Source organism: Micromonas commoda, chromosome 11 (genome assembly GCF_000090985.2).
Source record: "Micromonas commoda chromosome 11, complete sequence".
Lineage (NCBI taxonomy): Eukaryota > Viridiplantae > Chlorophyta > Mamiellophyceae > Mamiellales > Mamiellaceae > Micromonas > Micromonas commoda.
The window spans coordinates 781,255-796,078 of NC_013048.1; the positions used below are offsets into that span (position 1 = coordinate 781,255).

General features: G+C 59.7%; 11 protein-coding genes across 11 annotated transcripts; 5 read left to right on the forward strand and 6 right to left on the reverse strand.

The window, feature by feature from the left end:
* Window positions 1–13: 13 nt before the first annotated feature.
* Window positions 14–778, reverse strand: CBR/ELIP5 (early light induced protein-like 3, chloroplast precursor; the record flags this gene model as incomplete). Its single annotated transcript, XM_002505237.1, has 2 exons — window positions 14–634; window positions 700–778. The coding sequence occupies 2 exons, from the start codon at window positions 776–778 to the stop codon at window positions 87–89; spliced, it is 627 nt and encodes a 208-aa protein (XP_002505283.1). The 3' UTR covers window positions 14–86.
* Window positions 779–996: 218 nt separating this feature from the next.
* On the forward strand, window positions 997–2,048 carry MICPUN_109182 (predicted protein). The gene has a single exon (XM_002504936.1). The coding sequence runs from the start codon at window positions 1,255–1,257 to the stop codon at window positions 1,993–1,995; it is 741 nt and encodes a 246-aa protein (XP_002504982.1). The 5' UTR covers window positions 997–1,254; the 3' UTR covers window positions 1,996–2,048.
* Window positions 2,049–3,505: 1,457 nt separating this feature from the next.
* On the forward strand, window positions 3,506–4,337 carry MICPUN_103155 (predicted protein; the record flags this gene model as incomplete). The annotated part of the gene is made up of 2 exons (XM_002504937.1): window positions 3,506–4,150; window positions 4,266–4,337. 2 exons carry the CDS (start codon window positions 3,506–3,508, stop codon window positions 4,335–4,337), a joined length of 717 nt encoding a protein of 238 aa, XP_002504983.1.
* Window positions 4,338–4,991: 654 nt separating this feature from the next.
* On the reverse strand, window positions 4,992–5,831 carry MICPUN_70979 (mitochondrial carrier family; the record flags this gene model as incomplete). Its single annotated transcript, XM_002505238.1, has 1 exon — window positions 4,992–5,831. A coding segment is annotated over one exon (840 nt), but the record flags the coding sequence as incomplete, so codon positions are not given.
* Window positions 5,832–6,089: 258 nt separating this feature from the next.
* MICPUN_62638 (predicted protein) lies at window positions 6,090–7,526 on the forward strand (the record flags this gene model as incomplete). The annotated part of the gene is made up of 1 exon (XM_002504938.1): window positions 6,090–7,526. The coding sequence occupies one exon, from the start codon at window positions 6,090–6,092 to the stop codon at window positions 7,524–7,526; it is 1,437 nt and encodes a 478-aa protein (XP_002504984.1).
* Window positions 7,527–7,587: 61 nt separating this feature from the next.
* On the reverse strand, window positions 7,588–8,787 carry MICPUN_62639 (predicted protein; the record flags this gene model as incomplete). Its single annotated transcript, XM_002505239.1, has 1 exon — window positions 7,588–8,787. The coding sequence occupies one exon, from the start codon at window positions 8,785–8,787 to the stop codon at window positions 7,588–7,590; it is 1,200 nt and encodes a 399-aa protein (XP_002505285.1).
* A 325-nt stretch (window positions 8,788–9,112) lies between these two features.
* MICPUN_62640 (predicted protein) lies at window positions 9,113–9,601 on the reverse strand (the record flags this gene model as incomplete). The annotated part of the gene is made up of 1 exon (XM_002505240.1): window positions 9,113–9,601. The coding sequence occupies one exon, from the start codon at window positions 9,599–9,601 to the stop codon at window positions 9,113–9,115; it is 489 nt and encodes a 162-aa protein (XP_002505286.1).
* A 250-nt stretch (window positions 9,602–9,851) lies between these two features.
* Window positions 9,852–10,556, forward strand: MICPUN_72406 (predicted protein; the record flags this gene model as incomplete). Its single annotated transcript, XM_002504939.1, has 1 exon — window positions 9,852–10,556. A coding segment is annotated over one exon (705 nt), but the record flags the coding sequence as incomplete, so codon positions are not given.
* Window positions 10,557–10,749: 193 nt separating this feature from the next.
* On the reverse strand, window positions 10,750–11,739 carry MICPUN_103160 (predicted protein; the record flags this gene model as incomplete). The annotated part of the gene is made up of 1 exon (XM_002505241.1): window positions 10,750–11,739. One exon carries the CDS (start codon window positions 11,737–11,739, stop codon window positions 10,750–10,752), a length of 990 nt encoding a protein of 329 aa, XP_002505287.1.
* A 335-nt stretch (window positions 11,740–12,074) lies between these two features.
* On the forward strand, window positions 12,075–13,851 carry SEC61a (type II secretory pathway family). Its single transcript, XM_002504940.1, has 2 exons — window positions 12,075–12,577; window positions 12,721–13,851. The coding sequence occupies exons 1-2, from the start codon at window positions 12,234–12,236 to the stop codon at window positions 13,802–13,804; spliced, it is 1,428 nt and encodes a 475-aa protein (XP_002504986.1). The 5' UTR covers window positions 12,075–12,233; the 3' UTR covers window positions 13,805–13,851.
* A 95-nt stretch (window positions 13,852–13,946) lies between these two features.
* MICPUN_92037 (predicted protein) lies at window positions 13,947–14,783 on the reverse strand. Its single transcript, XM_002505242.1, has 3 exons — window positions 14,680–14,783; window positions 14,473–14,514; window positions 13,947–14,343 (listed from the first exon to the last, which is right to left on the reverse strand). Exons 1-3 carry the CDS (start codon window positions 14,749–14,751, stop codon window positions 14,071–14,073), a joined length of 387 nt encoding a protein of 128 aa, XP_002505288.1. The 5' UTR covers window positions 14,752–14,783; the 3' UTR covers window positions 13,947–14,070.
* Between the last annotated feature and the right edge of the window lie 41 nt (window positions 14,784–14,824).

The following is a 14,824-nucleotide window of genomic DNA, read 5'->3' on the forward strand; positions in this document are numbered from 1 at the left end:
AGTTTTACGTAACCTTTAAGCGAGCAGCGTGCGATAGTTGATTACAAGCTAAAAGAGTGGGAGAACCCATCTAAAAATTTGCGAGCTTAGAGGAGAGCAGAACCCTTCACAGTCTCGTACGCGAGCATGATACCCATTCCAACCATAGCGGCACGGCCATTGAGGAGCTCCTTCTCCTTGGTGAACGGACCAGCCGCAGGGGCCTCCATGTTGGCGGTGTAAGAGAAGAGAGATCCGGCAATGATCATGGAGAAAGTGAGGAGAACGCCGAACGGGGCCTCGGCAAACTGCTGGCTGATGGTCTGGCCGGTTGCGATCTCGGCTCCCGCCGCGGCGACGAAACCCATCATCGCGGCGCGACCGTTCATGAGCTCAGGCCCGGAAGCGAGAAAGTTGGCGCCCTCGGGGGTCTTGAAGGCGAAAGCCTCGGCGAGGGAGTACTTGAGGGTGGAATCAGCGCCAGCAGCCGCAGCCCACTCGGGCAGCACGCCGGTAGCGGTGGACGCGAGGTAAGTGTCGCCAGCTTCCTTAGCGGCTTCGTATTCGGCGGCAGTTCCCCTCATGGCCTGGCCAGACTTCGAGGTCCAGAAGGCGGTCTCGCCGACGATCTCATTGGGACCCGCCTTGGCTGCGACTGTGAAGGAGCAAGTCGACGGGAGGAGTTAGTCGATGGCGAGATGGGTAGAGAAAGGTGCTTACCGCTTGAGCGGCCGCGGGAGACGTTGGTCGTAAGAGAGCGAAAGGCAACGGGGTTGCGGGCGACAGTGAAAGCGGACATGTTCAGTTGGTCTGGGGTTGCGGAGGGCGCAGGGAGGTGTGCGGCGCAAGGGATGTCTTCTCGTGGTAAGTTCCAGTGGAAAAGTTCAGGGCGTCGACGTGGCCTCTTGTAACGCTTGGAAACCGCCGCGTGGCAAGTTGAAATTCGCCACGCGGAATCAATCGCGGAATCGAAACATGGCGTCTCTCTTTGATGGATCCTTCGCCCACTTCACCATGGCTGCTGTCGCGTCCATCCCGGCGTGCCGACACCATGCGCGGCGGGTGTCGCGGCGCACGCACTGTATGGCGTTGAAAGATGACGACATAAGCGCAAACCCTTCGATTAGCGATGAGCGGCGCGGCTCGGGGAGACGCGCTCTGCTGGCTGGAACAGCAGCGGGCACCCTTGCGTTCGTCGAGTTGAACGGAAGCGGGAAAGGGACATCCATTCACAACCCGCAGTGGTCATGCCGATGCGGCGGGTGTGCCCTCGCGATGGCTCCGATCGTCGATCTTGACCCCGGGCTCGTTTCGAAGTATGATCTTCCCCGCAGCGACAAGCAGGACTACCTCTTCGCGAAGGGGATGGCGCAAGGTATGACGGGATACGAGATGGCCGTGAAGTTACGTAAGCAGAGGCTCTTCGCGGAGGTTTTCGCGCGATTACCCAAGGGAGTGGAGGCCACTGTGGTGGAGGTTGGACTCGGCACGTTCCCAAACGCGTCCTACTACTTTGACGGCGAGGTCAAGTCGGGTCCGTCGAGTTTAGACTTGGTTGGGGTGGACCCGAATGATGCGATGGAGTCATACGCGACAGCCAACCTGGCCAAGGCGAGGACATCGGGTTCGAAGCTGGATGCCAACCTCAGGATCGTGCATGGCGTGGCGGAGGCGCTACCGCTGCCTTCGAAGAGCGCGGACGCGGTTATATGCACTCTGACTCTGTGCAGCGTTGTCGATCCGGAGCGGGCGGTGGCGGAGGTTCGACGAGTGCTCAAACCCGGCGCGCCGTTCATGTTCATCGAGCACGTGCTTAGCGAGGACGACCCCGACCTGGCGCAGCTGCAGTTGCGGTTTAATGCCATGCAGATAGCGATGGCAGATGGATGTCATCTGGACAGGAAGACCCTCGACGTCATTGAAAAGGCTGGCTTCTCCTCTGTGAGTGCTGAAAGGTTCTCCTTGCCAGGATTCGGTTTGATCTCGTCGCAGGTGGCGGGTATCGCTGTGGCGTAAGATAGGAGGTCGTATTCGGACCGGTAGTGTAATTCTAAATTTAGCTAAAGACTACTTCGCGCTCCCTCTCACGATCCTGAAGAGCACGACGGGAATGTCCTTCACTCCACTTCGCCCAGATGGCAGGTGGGCACGATACTTTGAGTGACTTTGCCAAACCTTGTCATGGTCGTCGGAGCTCGCATCGGCCGTGGACATGGAATTCAGTTGTTCAATGACCAAATCCACTGCGAATTGCGGGACCAAGATCGAGACGCAACCGCCGGGATCGAGTACCTTCGCCGCAGCTAAGAGCAGTTTCTGAACGAAACGCTCATCTTTTTTCACCTGCTCTGCAGTGTCAACAGCAGTATCGCACACCAAAGCGTCAATCTTCGGGTTCACATCGTTAGAAAACTTGAGCTGCAATGTGTTTCCGACAATACCCTCGGTTGACACTTCCAAGGCCCTCCATCCCTCTCCGATTGTCGCTCGCACGGCGGACAACGCCACCGAGTGCTTTGCGGACGCCTTGGAAATAACAACGCAGACTGTGCCCTTTCCCTTAGAATTACGATCCGAAGCAATTGCGAGATGGGCAAGGCACCCTCCAACGGACGGGCCAATAGAGAGTAGCGCATCTTCTGCGATCTCAGCAGACCTCGAAGCCTGGCTCTTGGCTGCGGCGACCACCTCAGGTCTGTCGCTGAGTTTAAGGCAGACGTGGAGCTCATCCTGCGGCATCTGAACACGACAGAGTATCTCCAGCTGCCAGCCGTCCAGCTTTGCGGCGATGCTCCCCCGTGAAAGCTGCGTCATTCTGGATGCCAACTTCCCGCAAAACGCGCTCGCCTTGTCCAGCGTCTTCTTCGATCGATTCACGTAGAAGGGTATCGGGTCTGAGCTTTCTGTCTGTCTAAGTCTTCGCCACGTGGACAAAGCCGTGGCCAAGGGCTCTTCCGCGAGGGCTGCGAGCGCCGCATCGCCGTTTTCGTCTAACCATGCTGCCCATGGCTCATTTGTATGTTTCGATATCTTCGCCACGACAATCGCCGTCTCCTCAGCGGCAGACAACCTTGCAAACGACGATTCCTCCCCGTCGTCGGCGGCGACAACCATCACGACCCGCTTCTCGCCACCCTTTCCGAGGGAGACGGTCTCGACCGAGGCGCGATCTCCGCGATATCCCGATATAGATGCGCGTACCTGATCTCTCAGGGGCACCTCGAATCCGCGCGTGGGTCGGAGCACCGCCCACTGCATGCCTGGTGCGGGCGTCAAGACCAATCCATTGGGGAGACGGTGTGTGTGCCATCGCGCCCACTTCGACTTCATGAGCCCACCCACGAGGCCGAGCTCGTGTCGGAGCACTCTGTTCCCATCAGAAGTGGACGCCCCCTTCCCGTCAACATCCTCCTCCCGGCCGCGTTTCATCGCGTTGCTATGGGCTTCGCGGTATGCCCGAGGAGGAAATGCTGTCTTTTGGAAAAGTGCCGCTCAGTTTCGTCTCAGAGGGAGTCCCGACGAGGACATGGCGATCGAAGACATGGTTGACATCGCGCTCGAGACGGGTGCGGTCGACAATAGGGACGATCCACCGCAGTCCGGGGCTAGGGTGGAGGGCGATGGACCCACACATACGGGTGACAGCACGCCGCTTGTATCCAGCATGCAGACGGTCGGAGGAGGTATGGTCGCCTTCGAGTTCTCTTCGGAGGGGGTCATCGGGGACGACATGGTGCTAGACGATGACCGCTGGAGGTGGCGGCACACCGTGTCATACTGGGTTTGCGTTTGTTACATCCTCGGTTCGATGTTGTTCGTCGCCGGGAGCGCGTTCTGGTACAAGCACTACGTGCATGAAAGCAGGGAACGAGCGTTGGTGGTGTACCCTTTCCTGCTGGGATCGATACTGTTCACGCTGGGGGGCTACCTGGGCATGTTCCAGGCCATCAACTTGGGACGGCGCGGGACGAGCAAGCTGTGGGAGTGGTCCCCGGAGAAGGACGGTTTCCTCGGGTACTGGTTTTACTTCGTCGGTGCGTTGGTATTCAACGTGTCCTGCATTGAGCCTCTTGAGCTGTTTGCGGACTGGCCCGACTGGCTGAAGAGAGAGATGGCGTGGGGGGCGGCGGAGGTGGGCTCCTTGTGCTTCATCGCGGGGGCATTCGTGGAGGTGCGCACCACCAATAGTCTGAACGTGTTTGAGGCGGTGGAGAGCGGGCGATGGAGGAAGCTCCCGTTTTGGCTGAGCTGGAATAACCTTTTCGGCGGTTGCCTCTTCTTCACAGCGGCGACGGCTGGCCGATGGGATCCGACGTCGCCGGGCTGGGTGTACACCACCTACCTCATCGGGTCGGTGAATTTCTTCATCGCCTCTAGCATCATGCTTTGGCTTTGGAAGGAGGAGCAGTACGGACTAGGGTTCATTCCGTCAATAAACCGGATCGTCCCTCTGAGGCCGTTGGAAGCGGGGAAGGGCTACCGCCAGGTGAGCCTCTGGCACTTTGCGTTCATACAGGTGTACATCACGCTCACGGGTGCGTCATTCATCGACTTTTGCTTTGCTACCCAGCGGTTCAGCGTGTACGAGCAATATCACGGGTTTGCGCACTTCCACGAGGCAGTAGCGTCGCTTATGGGAGTTTTCCTGGCTGTTGGTCTGCTGTTCATGGGCAGCGTTCTTCACACGACGCCGCGGATACACCCGTTCGACAAACTATTGTACTGGGTACAGGTGTACGTGGCGGTAAAACTGATCCAGATCCTGATCTCCATAGAGGAATACTATACCGTGGCGTTGAGTTCGGACGAGAAGGAGGCAGCAGGCTTGCCTGTCGCAGGCGGTTGCACGTATCCAAACTCCACTCTGGCGTAAAGGTAGTAGTTGCATCTAAGTAGTCTATTCTATGCCGCTAATAACATTCGAAGGCGGGGCGATAAATTCATAGCTTTCCCGTTTGCTCCCATCGCCTCTCGGCCTCCTGCTCCTCCCGATACTTGGCCAGCATCCCGTGGATCGTCTCGCATGTCAGAAATATCGATGCGTGCAGAGGAAATGCCCTCAACAGCGCCATCTCAAGGCCCCGCACGAATACCCCAGGTCCCTCCGCGCGCAAGCTCTTCATCGCGCAGTCCAAGAACCCGTTGTAAGTACCGGGTGGAAACGCCTGCATCCGCGATTTAATAACGTCCAGAGGGTACGTGGCCACCCACTGAACAACCCCCGCGCTGCCGCCTGCCAGGACTATGCCAGCCGTCTCGTACCCGGGCCCAGCCGCCTTCTCGCAGGCGTGCCGTATGGAATCGTAGGTGAGGAAGTACACCGCGCACTGAGGTATTTCTCGAGCCACGGTCGCGCCCGTACCCGTGAACCAACCCTTCAGCAGGCCGTGTTCCTTTGCCAACGTCGCCGCTGTGCGAATCGTCCCCCTGTACTTCTCCGGCACCTTGCCAGTCCCGCAGCTGGACTCGGCAACCTGCTGGACCGTCTTCACCCTCTCCGCGGGGCCTCGCACGAACGAGCTCGTGAACCCCGCTGCGGCTCCTCCCGCGAGGCCGATGAGGTACGGGTCCTTCAGGAGCGGCGATCCCCCGCTACCGCCCAGCTCGCCCCTCAGAAGGCGCACCACCTCCGTGTGGGTTGTGAATGCGACGGCGTTGATGAGACCGTACGCGACCATCGGCGCGCCAATTCCGCGGTAAAGTGCCATCGGCCCTTCGCGCTGCATGAGCGAAGATACGGTGCTCACAGCTGAGACCGGAGGCGCGCTCACTCTGGCTTGCATCCTTATCTTAACGGTGTCGATAGGATGCACCACCATTAAGCCAACCATCCCTGCGATCTGGCCAGCAACCGCGTGGGCCCACGCGGGGGCGTTCTCCTTTACGTCCCCGGGCATCTTCCCGACTCTACACGCGCCGGTTCGCGTCTCAGATTGCGCTGACAACGGACGAAGTATTACTGAGCGCGGTCATGGGGCACGCGAAGAACCTGGCGGCGGTGATGTCCCGAATGAATATTCCACCTTGTGAGCTTCGTACCAGAAAACCAACTTTAGACAGAGCAGATAACGTGACGGGTGCGGGAAGAGCAAGCACAAGCAGGCGCCGCAATGCCGTCGCTCGCGCGCTTAGCACCCGCCCGTGTGGTTGCCCGACCGACTCTGTGCGTCAAAAGTCGGCGTGGGGTGACCGGGGTATCCATCGACGATGCAAGAGGTGGCACTCGCCCAGCGATCTGTTTCCCAACTGGCCCCATCCCGGTTGGTCCGCGAGCGAGGTCCCCGATCGCTCCCAACCGAGCTGTTGGGCCCGAGGCGGTGACCGCGGCGGTGACAACGGTCGATGCCTTCGGCGTGAGTGCCGAACAGTGGGAGCTGATCGAGGGGAACCTGTTCGGCGCGTCCCTTCTGCCGTACCTCGTCTTCCTGTATTACCTCGGGATGCCGGAGAGCAAGATGCCGCCGAGGGCGCTGTTTGGGTTCAAGTTCCTCCTCGTGTTCGTGTTTGGGACCATTCCGTGCGCGATTTACGCTAAGCTGGTGTACAACGACATACTCGCCAACGTGGACTGGCTCCACGGACCCGCGGAGTCCCTGCTCACCATCACTAATCTCCTCATCGTCATCGGCTTGAGGGAGGGGCTGAGGGACCTGAAGGGCGGCGACGGGGGAAAGCGATCGAAGGTGAGCTCCGTGAGCGGCGCGCTCCTGGGCTGGAGCGCGGCGGCCACCACGGCGACGCTCGCGGCGGTCGCGGCGGGAGCGGGCGGGGGCGTTGGGAACGTTGCGGAGGCGGCAGAGTCGGCGGCGTCCATTGCCCCCGCCGTGGGCGACGTGGCGGCGTCGTTCTTCAGACACGCCGAGCCCGCCAACGCGCTATCGCTGCCCACCTGGGTCATTCACGTCTCTAGTCTCATCGAGTGGCTGGTGGCCATGGGTCTGATATGGGAGTATGCGGACGCGACAGGGAATCAAAAGTACAAGGGTCTGACTTGGGGAATGGTGCCGTGTCACGCGAGCGGAATTGCGGCGTGCACGTTCCACTTGTTCTATAACAGTCCCGCACTGAACTCCGTGGTGGCCACTCAGGCGGGACTCACAGTGCTGGGAAACACGACGATCGCCATAGCGGCCTACCGCATCGCCATCGAAGGAGGGGCAAAGAACACGCTGCCTTGGGAGGAAGGGTTCGTTGCTCCGTGGAAGAAGAACGACCCTATTGGCGCGACAACGGATGCGAAGGTGGATGAGGCCGGTGCCGAAGATTTTGCGGCGAATATCGAAGAAGGCGCGACGGCGAAAGAGGGTGGACTGGCGGGATGGGAAGACCTCGGCAAGGTATGGGCGGGAGATTCAGACTTGGTGCTTATATTGAAGCTTGCGTTGGTGTCCACCGTTGTTTCGGCGGCGGTGAAGTGGGGCTCCTTGGAGGTGGACTTTCCCTTCGAACCCAGCGTGTGGCTGGCATTCACCCTCATCTTCGGACCGACGGCACTGAACATGATCAAATGGCAGCAAATATCTGCGGAGGAGAGAGCCGCACGGTGAAGGTGTGTGAGAAAAATGGGGTCTGACTTTTCAAACAACCCTGCTAAGATTAGTTGTTATTCTACCTCTTTTGGTTTGATGCCGAGGAAGCCAGCTTCCCGCCGGCCCAACCGACAGTCGGGATGACGGATGCGGACCTCCCCTTCGTCACCGTGACGTCGCCCTCTCGTTTTAACAGGGAACCCCTGAACGATGCGAGTGCCTGCTTCGCCCTCTCATGGCCCCGCCTAATATTCGCTGCGATGTCATCCTTGCACCCTCCAACGACACCCGCGCCAGTGGTGATCAGCCGTCGAGACAACGGGGCGACCAGAGGCTGGGCTGCGCTGGCCACCCGCATCAATATGGTTCCCGCCTCCGTGGCCGCGCCCGCTTTCGCCGCCGCCATACCGATGGTGGCTCCAGTGCTCGCCGCCGAGCTCGCCGTCGCACCCCCCATCCTCGCAGCTACTGAGGCGGCGGCGGCCATCAAGGCCGGGGGGATGCACCTGACGCCGACGCCGAAGATGATGGCCGCCGTCGACGCCTGGCCCACGCGGTCCCATATCGGGACGTTGTCCAGGTCTGTCACTGCGAGGATGGGCAGGAGCACTGCCAGCTCTGTAGCCCGGCGACGTCGCTCCTGATCGAGGGCGTTCTCCCCGCTGTCGTCCACTGGGGACAGAATTTTTTTGCCCCAAACCTCTCCCCGGATGTACTTACTGCACACGTTGTCTACGCCGGTGCCATATTCGCACAGGTCATTGACGTAATGTCGGCAGTCGTTCTTGTTCACAGAGTACATCGTGTTTCTCCCGGTGTTGAACTCGCGGATCTCATCCAGGGTCAGATCGGTGGTCCCGACGAGGTACGTTCCTCCACCTTGCGGCATCTCGTCGATGAGTTTCTCCCGAACGTGACCCGGTGTGGCGCCGCCCGATCCTTCCTCTTTCTGGCCGGTGGCCATGCCGGTATCGTTCAGGAAGCGGCTCGCGACGTCACCGCCGAACGGGCCAAAGTCGAACTGCCAGAGCTCGCCCCGCTCCGACCGGTACAGCGCGAGGTAGTGGCACACGCCGCCGGTGTACAGCGCATCCTTCGCGCTCGGTGGAAGGCGCCCGATGAAGCTCCTGTCTTTTCGGAACGGCCTCGTGGTAATGTACAGCTCTGGCTGGACCCACGGCTGCTGCTCGTCGTCGTCGTCATCGAGCGCCGACGGCTCGTCCTCATACTCGTAGACGGGCGCCCCGTCGCGAGCTCGCGATGACTCGTCGCTCCGCATCGTATCCCCCACCGATCCTACCGGTGAGCGGCTGCGATTCTCTCTCGATTTCGTCACGCACGCTGCGTTCGATATCCGGCGCGCGGTGATCGATCACGTGCGACGCTGAATCTGTCACGATTTCGGCGCGAACGAAGGGAACGAGAGGCGACGAGGCGTCGTCGGTTGTGCGCTACGGCTTGCAGTCAGAGAAAAAGAAATAGAAATGAGGAAATGCAAAAATCAACAGGATTTAGGGCTAATAGCTTTGGTGTCATCAAGTTGATTGATCGTACTTGGACCACGAAATTGGTGTGTTGTTTGTACAAAGGTGGCCTACTACCTCTCAGCCCTCAGCCCTCCAGTCGCCGTTCTCGCAGTAGAACACCACCTCCCTCTGGATCGCCAGGGCCTGGTTTGGCATCAGGTACCTGAACTCCGCGCGCGTCGTTTGGTCCCCGACGATCTTTAGCACCTTGGACCCATCGGCGATGAGCTGGACCTCCTGTGCAAGCTGTTGCCACCTCGTCTCGTCCCCTTCCAGCTCGCCGGCGAAGTAGTCCGTGTCATCCTGCGTGAGGTCGTGGGGCACGAACACCCTGACGAATCCACGGATATCCCCCCGACGGCTCAGCTCCGCGAGCAGGTCCAGGCGCTTCTGAAGCTCGGGGTTGACCGTACGCGCGCCACCGCCGGCGATGGCCGCCGCCGCCTCCGCCTCCTCCATCTGCTCGTACGCGTCATCGGCGACCGCCTCCAGCCCGGTTTCGCTCAGCCCCTTACTCGGGGTGCGCTTTGATACTCCGCCCCTCGCCGCAGCCTTCTTCTTTCCCATCCTGACCTCTGTGCGCCTCGTCCGTGCCGGCGGGGAATGGAGTCCCAATTTTCCCGGTCTGCCTGTGTCTCGAACTGAACTGAAACTCCACCGCCCGAGTCAGCTCATGAGAAAGCTCAGTCACAGCGCGGGCGCTTCAACACAGTCTTGGGCTCGCCCTCTCCGACACAATACATCGCGGGTTTGACCTCGGATCTGGACGACGACGACGATGGACGCGAGCGGGGAGGAGCAACGCGAGGAGCGACGCATAAGCCGCGAGGAGTGGGCGGCTCGAATGCAGGCCGCTGACGTACCAAAAGAGCTCCTAAAAAATCTAGTGATGGACTACTTTGTGAAGCGGGGATTCACCAAAGCGGCGAAGGCGTTCCAGAGGGAGTCGTTCACGGAGCCGGTAAAGTATGGACCCGAAGATGAGGATAAACCCATCCCCGTGGACCTCGCCGAGCTGGAGCCGAAGAGCAAGGTGAATCAGGCCCTGCAGGACGGGGAGATTCTAAAGGCGATCGAGGTGGTTAACCAACTTGACCCAAAGATACTGAGGGATAGGCCTGCGCTGAACTTCAAGCTCCATCGGGAGCGTCTACTCGAGCTAGTACTTGCAGACAAAGTCGAGGAGGCGATCAACTTCGCCAAGGACGTCCTCGTGCCGCTCGGAGACGGGAACCATGAGCTCCTTCACACGATGGAGGAAGTGATGGCTCTGCTGTTGTTCACGGATCGGAAGCAGGCTGAGGAGTCTGTGTGGGGGAAGTCTCTGGGCCTGGACGACGAGGGCCAACGACGGGATAACATCGCACATGAGATCAACAGCGCGATAATGAACCACCAGGAGGGCCTGGAGCCGGACGACTTCGACCCGAGAGTGACGGAGCCGAAGCTTCACATGAAGATGAAGGAGCTGCTCATCAAGCAGAGGAAACTTTCTGAGAAAGGGGTAAAGTTTCCGAAGGTTCAGGGGGGAGAAATCGGTCTGCTGAAGGCACAAAATTTGCTGTACGATTCCGACCCAGAGGAGGAGTGGCCGCCAGAGCCATACAAGCCACCCGAAAGAGAAGGGGATGACGAGATGGAGACTGAGGAACCCGAGGAGGAGCCGACACCCGAGTAGACTGTACGATTCACTGTATCCATATGAGCTACGATAGTTACTTCGTCTCCGGCGCACTCTTCGTCCTGGTAAGGCACGGCCATCGCATGTCCTTCCCCTTGGTCATCGTCACTTCTATCCTCTTGGTCCCGTCCTTGTTTGCCAGGATGCTCCAGGAGGACTCGTCCGGGATGACCTCGAAGCACAGCTCTAGCGCGCCGTCGATGATGACCCGCTCCCCATCCGGCGCTTTGTCGCACTCCAGGTGCAGGTGTTTCATCTTGATATCGCAGCGCACGTCCCCCTTACCCGTCTCCGCCGGTAGGTTTGGCACCGTCACCACGAGGTCCTCGCCATCCTGCGTCCACTGGTACGGATGCGTCACGCCTTCTTCGATGGCACCTGGAGGAGGACCGGGCTCCGGGAGGTCGTCCTGAAGATCGAGGGCATCCGCCGCGGTATTCATGTTGGTCATGGCCCGGAGCTGCTCCTTCATATCTCCCGAGTTTTGATGCTTAGCGAGGTTGAGCTCAAACGCTCGCTTCACCCACGGCGCGGAGCTGGACACCTCGCTGAGGGTGAAGTCGTGTCGCTCGAACCTCTCCTCGTCATCGATGATGCGGGCGATGAACGCGTCGCCGACGATGTCAGATGACGCACCGCACTCGTTGGCGATGCCGCACGCGCGGATGTTGCGAGGCAAGCCCTTGCTGATGCCCCGATCGTCCACGTAACAGTTGATGTGTTCCCAGTTCGTTGCCTTCCCCCCCGGAAGCAGCGCCACAGGCTGGACCATCTGCATCTTCGCCGCGATGTCCATGAGGTTATCGTCGATCGTCTTGCCGCTGTGCTCCTCCAGCTGCTTCTTGAAAATAGCTTTCTGCTCGTTCGCAGTTCCGACAGTCTTGGAGTTCCTGAAGTGGTCCTTCAGCACGTCCAGCAGGCACTCCATCTCCCTGCCCTCGGGGATCTCCATGCTGAGCTCCTCCATCGGGCACGTGTCGTCCGCGGGGATGTACACGTACTTGAAACTGCTTCTGGGCGACATGATGCGTGAGATACGATCGACTGCACAATCGAGCTGTTGTCTGTGTGACCTCCTCGGGCTTCCGTCGAAGTGGAAGGCCCGCGAAGGAATCGGCGGCGTTCCGGTTCTTTTTGCGCTGCTGGATTTGCACGCTCATCACTGACTTTCCTTCAATCTTAACCGTAAATAACATTTTACCTAACCATTTGCCATGTCATCTTCGCATCGAGGAAAAAACCAACAGATCGTCACCACGCCGACCAGTCCTTTCGCTTGCCCGAAGGTCGCCCTTCCTTCGACACGACGGAAAAAGCGAGAGGGGTTTCGCGTTCCGTTCGACTCGACCATAGATACTCGCGCGGGCTTGTCTGGGCACGTCGCGTCGGATCGAGGCTCACGCGAAGAGCTTCCTCCCAGGCTCACATTGCAAGTGAACCGCGTCGCGCCATCCTCACACCGAGGGCGCAGACTCTGATCGGCACGTTCCGCGCCTGCCGTGAACCCGATCATCAACAATGAGCTCTGGCTTCCGTGTCTTGCACCTCGTGCGCCCCTTTCTCTCGGTTCTCCCCGAGGTTAAAGCCGCCGATCGCAGGGTACCCTTCCGCGAGCGTGCGCTGTACACCGTTGTCGCTCTCTTCGTGTTCCTCGTGTGCTCCCAGCTGCCGCTTTATGGCATCCACACCGCCAGTGGCGCGGATCCGTTCTATTGGGCGCGTGTGATTATGGCCTCGAACCGCGGCACGTGCATGGAGCTCGGTATCAGCCCGATCGTCACGTCGGGTCTGGTCATGCAGCTCCTGGCGGGCTCCAGGATTATCGAGGTCGATGACGCCGTGAAGGAGGACAGGGCCCTCCTGTGAGTGCGCCCGCTCGACGCCCCCCCTCGATCCCCCTGCCCACAATTCATTCGCCCCCGATCGGTTTTGCCGCGGCCTTTCCGGATACCAATTTTCCCTGGACCGACGAATCTGATCTCCCGCGTCCCTTTCGATCCCGCAGTAACGGTGCTCAGAAGCTCCTTGGCGTTCTCATTACCATCGGCGAGGCCGTCGCCTACGTCGTTTCCGGCATCTACGGTGACGTCCGCGATCTTGGCGCGGGCAACGCCATCCTGATCATCATCCAGCTGTTCATGGCTGGCATCATCGTCATCTGCCTCGATGAGCTCCTGACCAAGGGTTATGGTCTCGGCTCCGGTATTTCCCTTTTCATCGCCACGAACCAGTGCGAGAGCATCATTTGGAAGGCGTTCAGCCCCACGACTGTGAACACTGGCAAGGGTGCCGAGTTCGAGGGTGCTGTCATTGCGCTCTTCCACCTCCTCATCACCCGCGCTGACAAGATGCGCGCGCTCAAGGAGGCATTCTACCGCACCAACCTGCCGAACATCACCAACCTGCTGTCCACGATTCTGATCTTCCTCGTGGTGATCTACTTCCAGGGCTTCAGGGTCGACCTTCCTGTGGCGTCCAAGCGCGGCCGCGGCATGAAGCAGACTTACCCCATCAAGCTCTTCTACACGTCGAACATGCCCATCATCCTGCAGTCCGCGCTGGTGTCCAACCTCTACTTCATCTCCCAGCTGCTGTACAAACGCTACGGAGGCAACTTCCTGATCCAGCTCTTTGGTCGCTGGCAGGAGTCCGAGAGCACTGGCCAGTTCATCCCCGTGGGAGGCCTGGCGTACTACATCTCCCCGCCCACCAGCCTCAGGGACATCGCGGCGAACCCGCTTCACGCCGTCTTTTACCTCACCTTCATGCTCAGCGCATGCGCCCTGTTCTCCAAGACCTGGATCGAGGTCTCCGGCTCCTCGGCGCGCGATGTCGCTAAGCAGCTCAAGCAGCAGCAGATGTTCATGGTGGGTCACCGTGAGTCCTCCCTCCAGAAGGAGCTCAACCGCTACATCCCCACCGCCGCGGCTTTCGGAGGCATGTGCATCGGCATGCTCACCGTTGTGGCTGACTTCATGGGAGCGATCGGGAGCGGAACCGGTATCCTGCTCGCCGTCACCATCATCTACCAGTACTTCGAGACTTTCGAGAAGGAGCGCGCGCAGGAGCTCGGCGGCGTACTGTTCTGAGTCAGGGAAAGGAGAGAGCGCGACGAAGTCGCAGGAGGACAAGGTTGTCCTCGCGTTTAATACAATTGCAATAGTTGCCATCCACTGTGAACACGCGAGCTCAAGACGCTCAATACGTCGCGGGCACGAGACGAGCGATACGAGAATAATAGGTCACTGCACTCGCTTATTCCATTCAGCTAAGTTGATGGCGCAAAGCCAGTACTCGCAACCCGATTTGCAACCAGCGCGCCAGTCTCGGCGCCAGTAGCACCCAACACACCCGCTTACATAACCTTGTTCTTCGCGGAACCGCGAAGCTTCTTGACACGGTTCTTCTTCTCCTTGATCTGCTTGCGGGACTGGGTCACCTTCTCCTTAAGGCCCGCACGGATCACGCGGTGCTTGGGCTCGAACTTCTTCATGGCGTCAATGTTGTCATAGATCAGACCGAACCCAGTGGACTTGCCACCACCAAACTGAGTGCGGAAGCCAAAGAGGCTGACGCACGCGTTGTCCGAGACATCGTACATCTTGGCGAGCTTCTCGCGGAGCTCAGCCTGAGGAAGAAACAAGGGATGGGGGAGGGAGAACGTCAGTCACAAGTTCGCCCCCGCGTGTATTTTAGGGCAAATCGCTAAACAAAACCCGAAAACCCTAAAGAGGTCATGGACGGTGTTGGCGCTCACCTTGGGCACGTTGGCGCGGCCGGGGTGGAGAACATCGAGGATCTGCGTAGAGAGAGGGTTGGAAACGTCACGGTCAGTATCGCGCTTCAATCGTCGAGCCCTCGCTTCGTGCGGCGCGTCTCTCCGAGGTTGAAATCGCCGGAAAACACCCGTATACTCAGAGAGCTAAGAGCCGCCCGGGTGGCTTGCCGGGAATCGGGCACTCACGAACTGGCGACGGCTAAGCAGACGGTTAGTCATGAACTTGCGCGTGCGGAGGGTACAAGAGGTGTTCGACATCTTGGCGACGACCCTGTGGGTGGTCACTGCGCCTCGGAAAGAGGGCGGCCAAGCGCGGCTTCGAGGGCCTTTG

What these genes read in the sequence shown, in the direction of transcription:
- MICPUN_109182 (XM_002504936.1), top strand. Translation starts at nt 1,255, where the DNA reads ATGGCTCCGATCGTCGATCTTGACCCCGGGCTCGTTTCGAAGTATGAT.
- SEC61a (XM_002504940.1), top strand. Translation starts at nt 12,234, where the DNA reads ATGAGCTCTGGCTTCCGTGTCTTGCACCTCGTGCGCCCCTTTCTCTCG. An exon ending in AAGGAGGACAGGGCCCTCCT is followed by an intron (nt 12,578 to 12,720) that starts GTGAGTGCGCCC and finishes TCGATCCCGCAG; the next exon opens with TAACGGTGCTCAGAAGCTCC.
- MICPUN_92037 (XM_002505242.1), bottom strand. Translation starts at nt 14,751, where the DNA reads ATGTCGAACACCTCTTGTACCCTCCGCACGCGCAAGTTCATGACTAAC. An exon ending in TGCTTAGCCGTCGCCAGTTC is followed by an intron (nt 14,515 to 14,679) that starts GTGAGTGCCCGA and finishes CTCTCTACGCAG; the next exon opens with ATCCTCGATGTTCTCCACCC. An exon ending in GCCGCGCCAACGTGCCCAAG is followed by an intron (nt 14,344 to 14,472) that starts GTGAGCGCCAAC and finishes TTTCTTCCTCAG; the next exon opens with GCTGAGCTCCGCGAGAAGCT.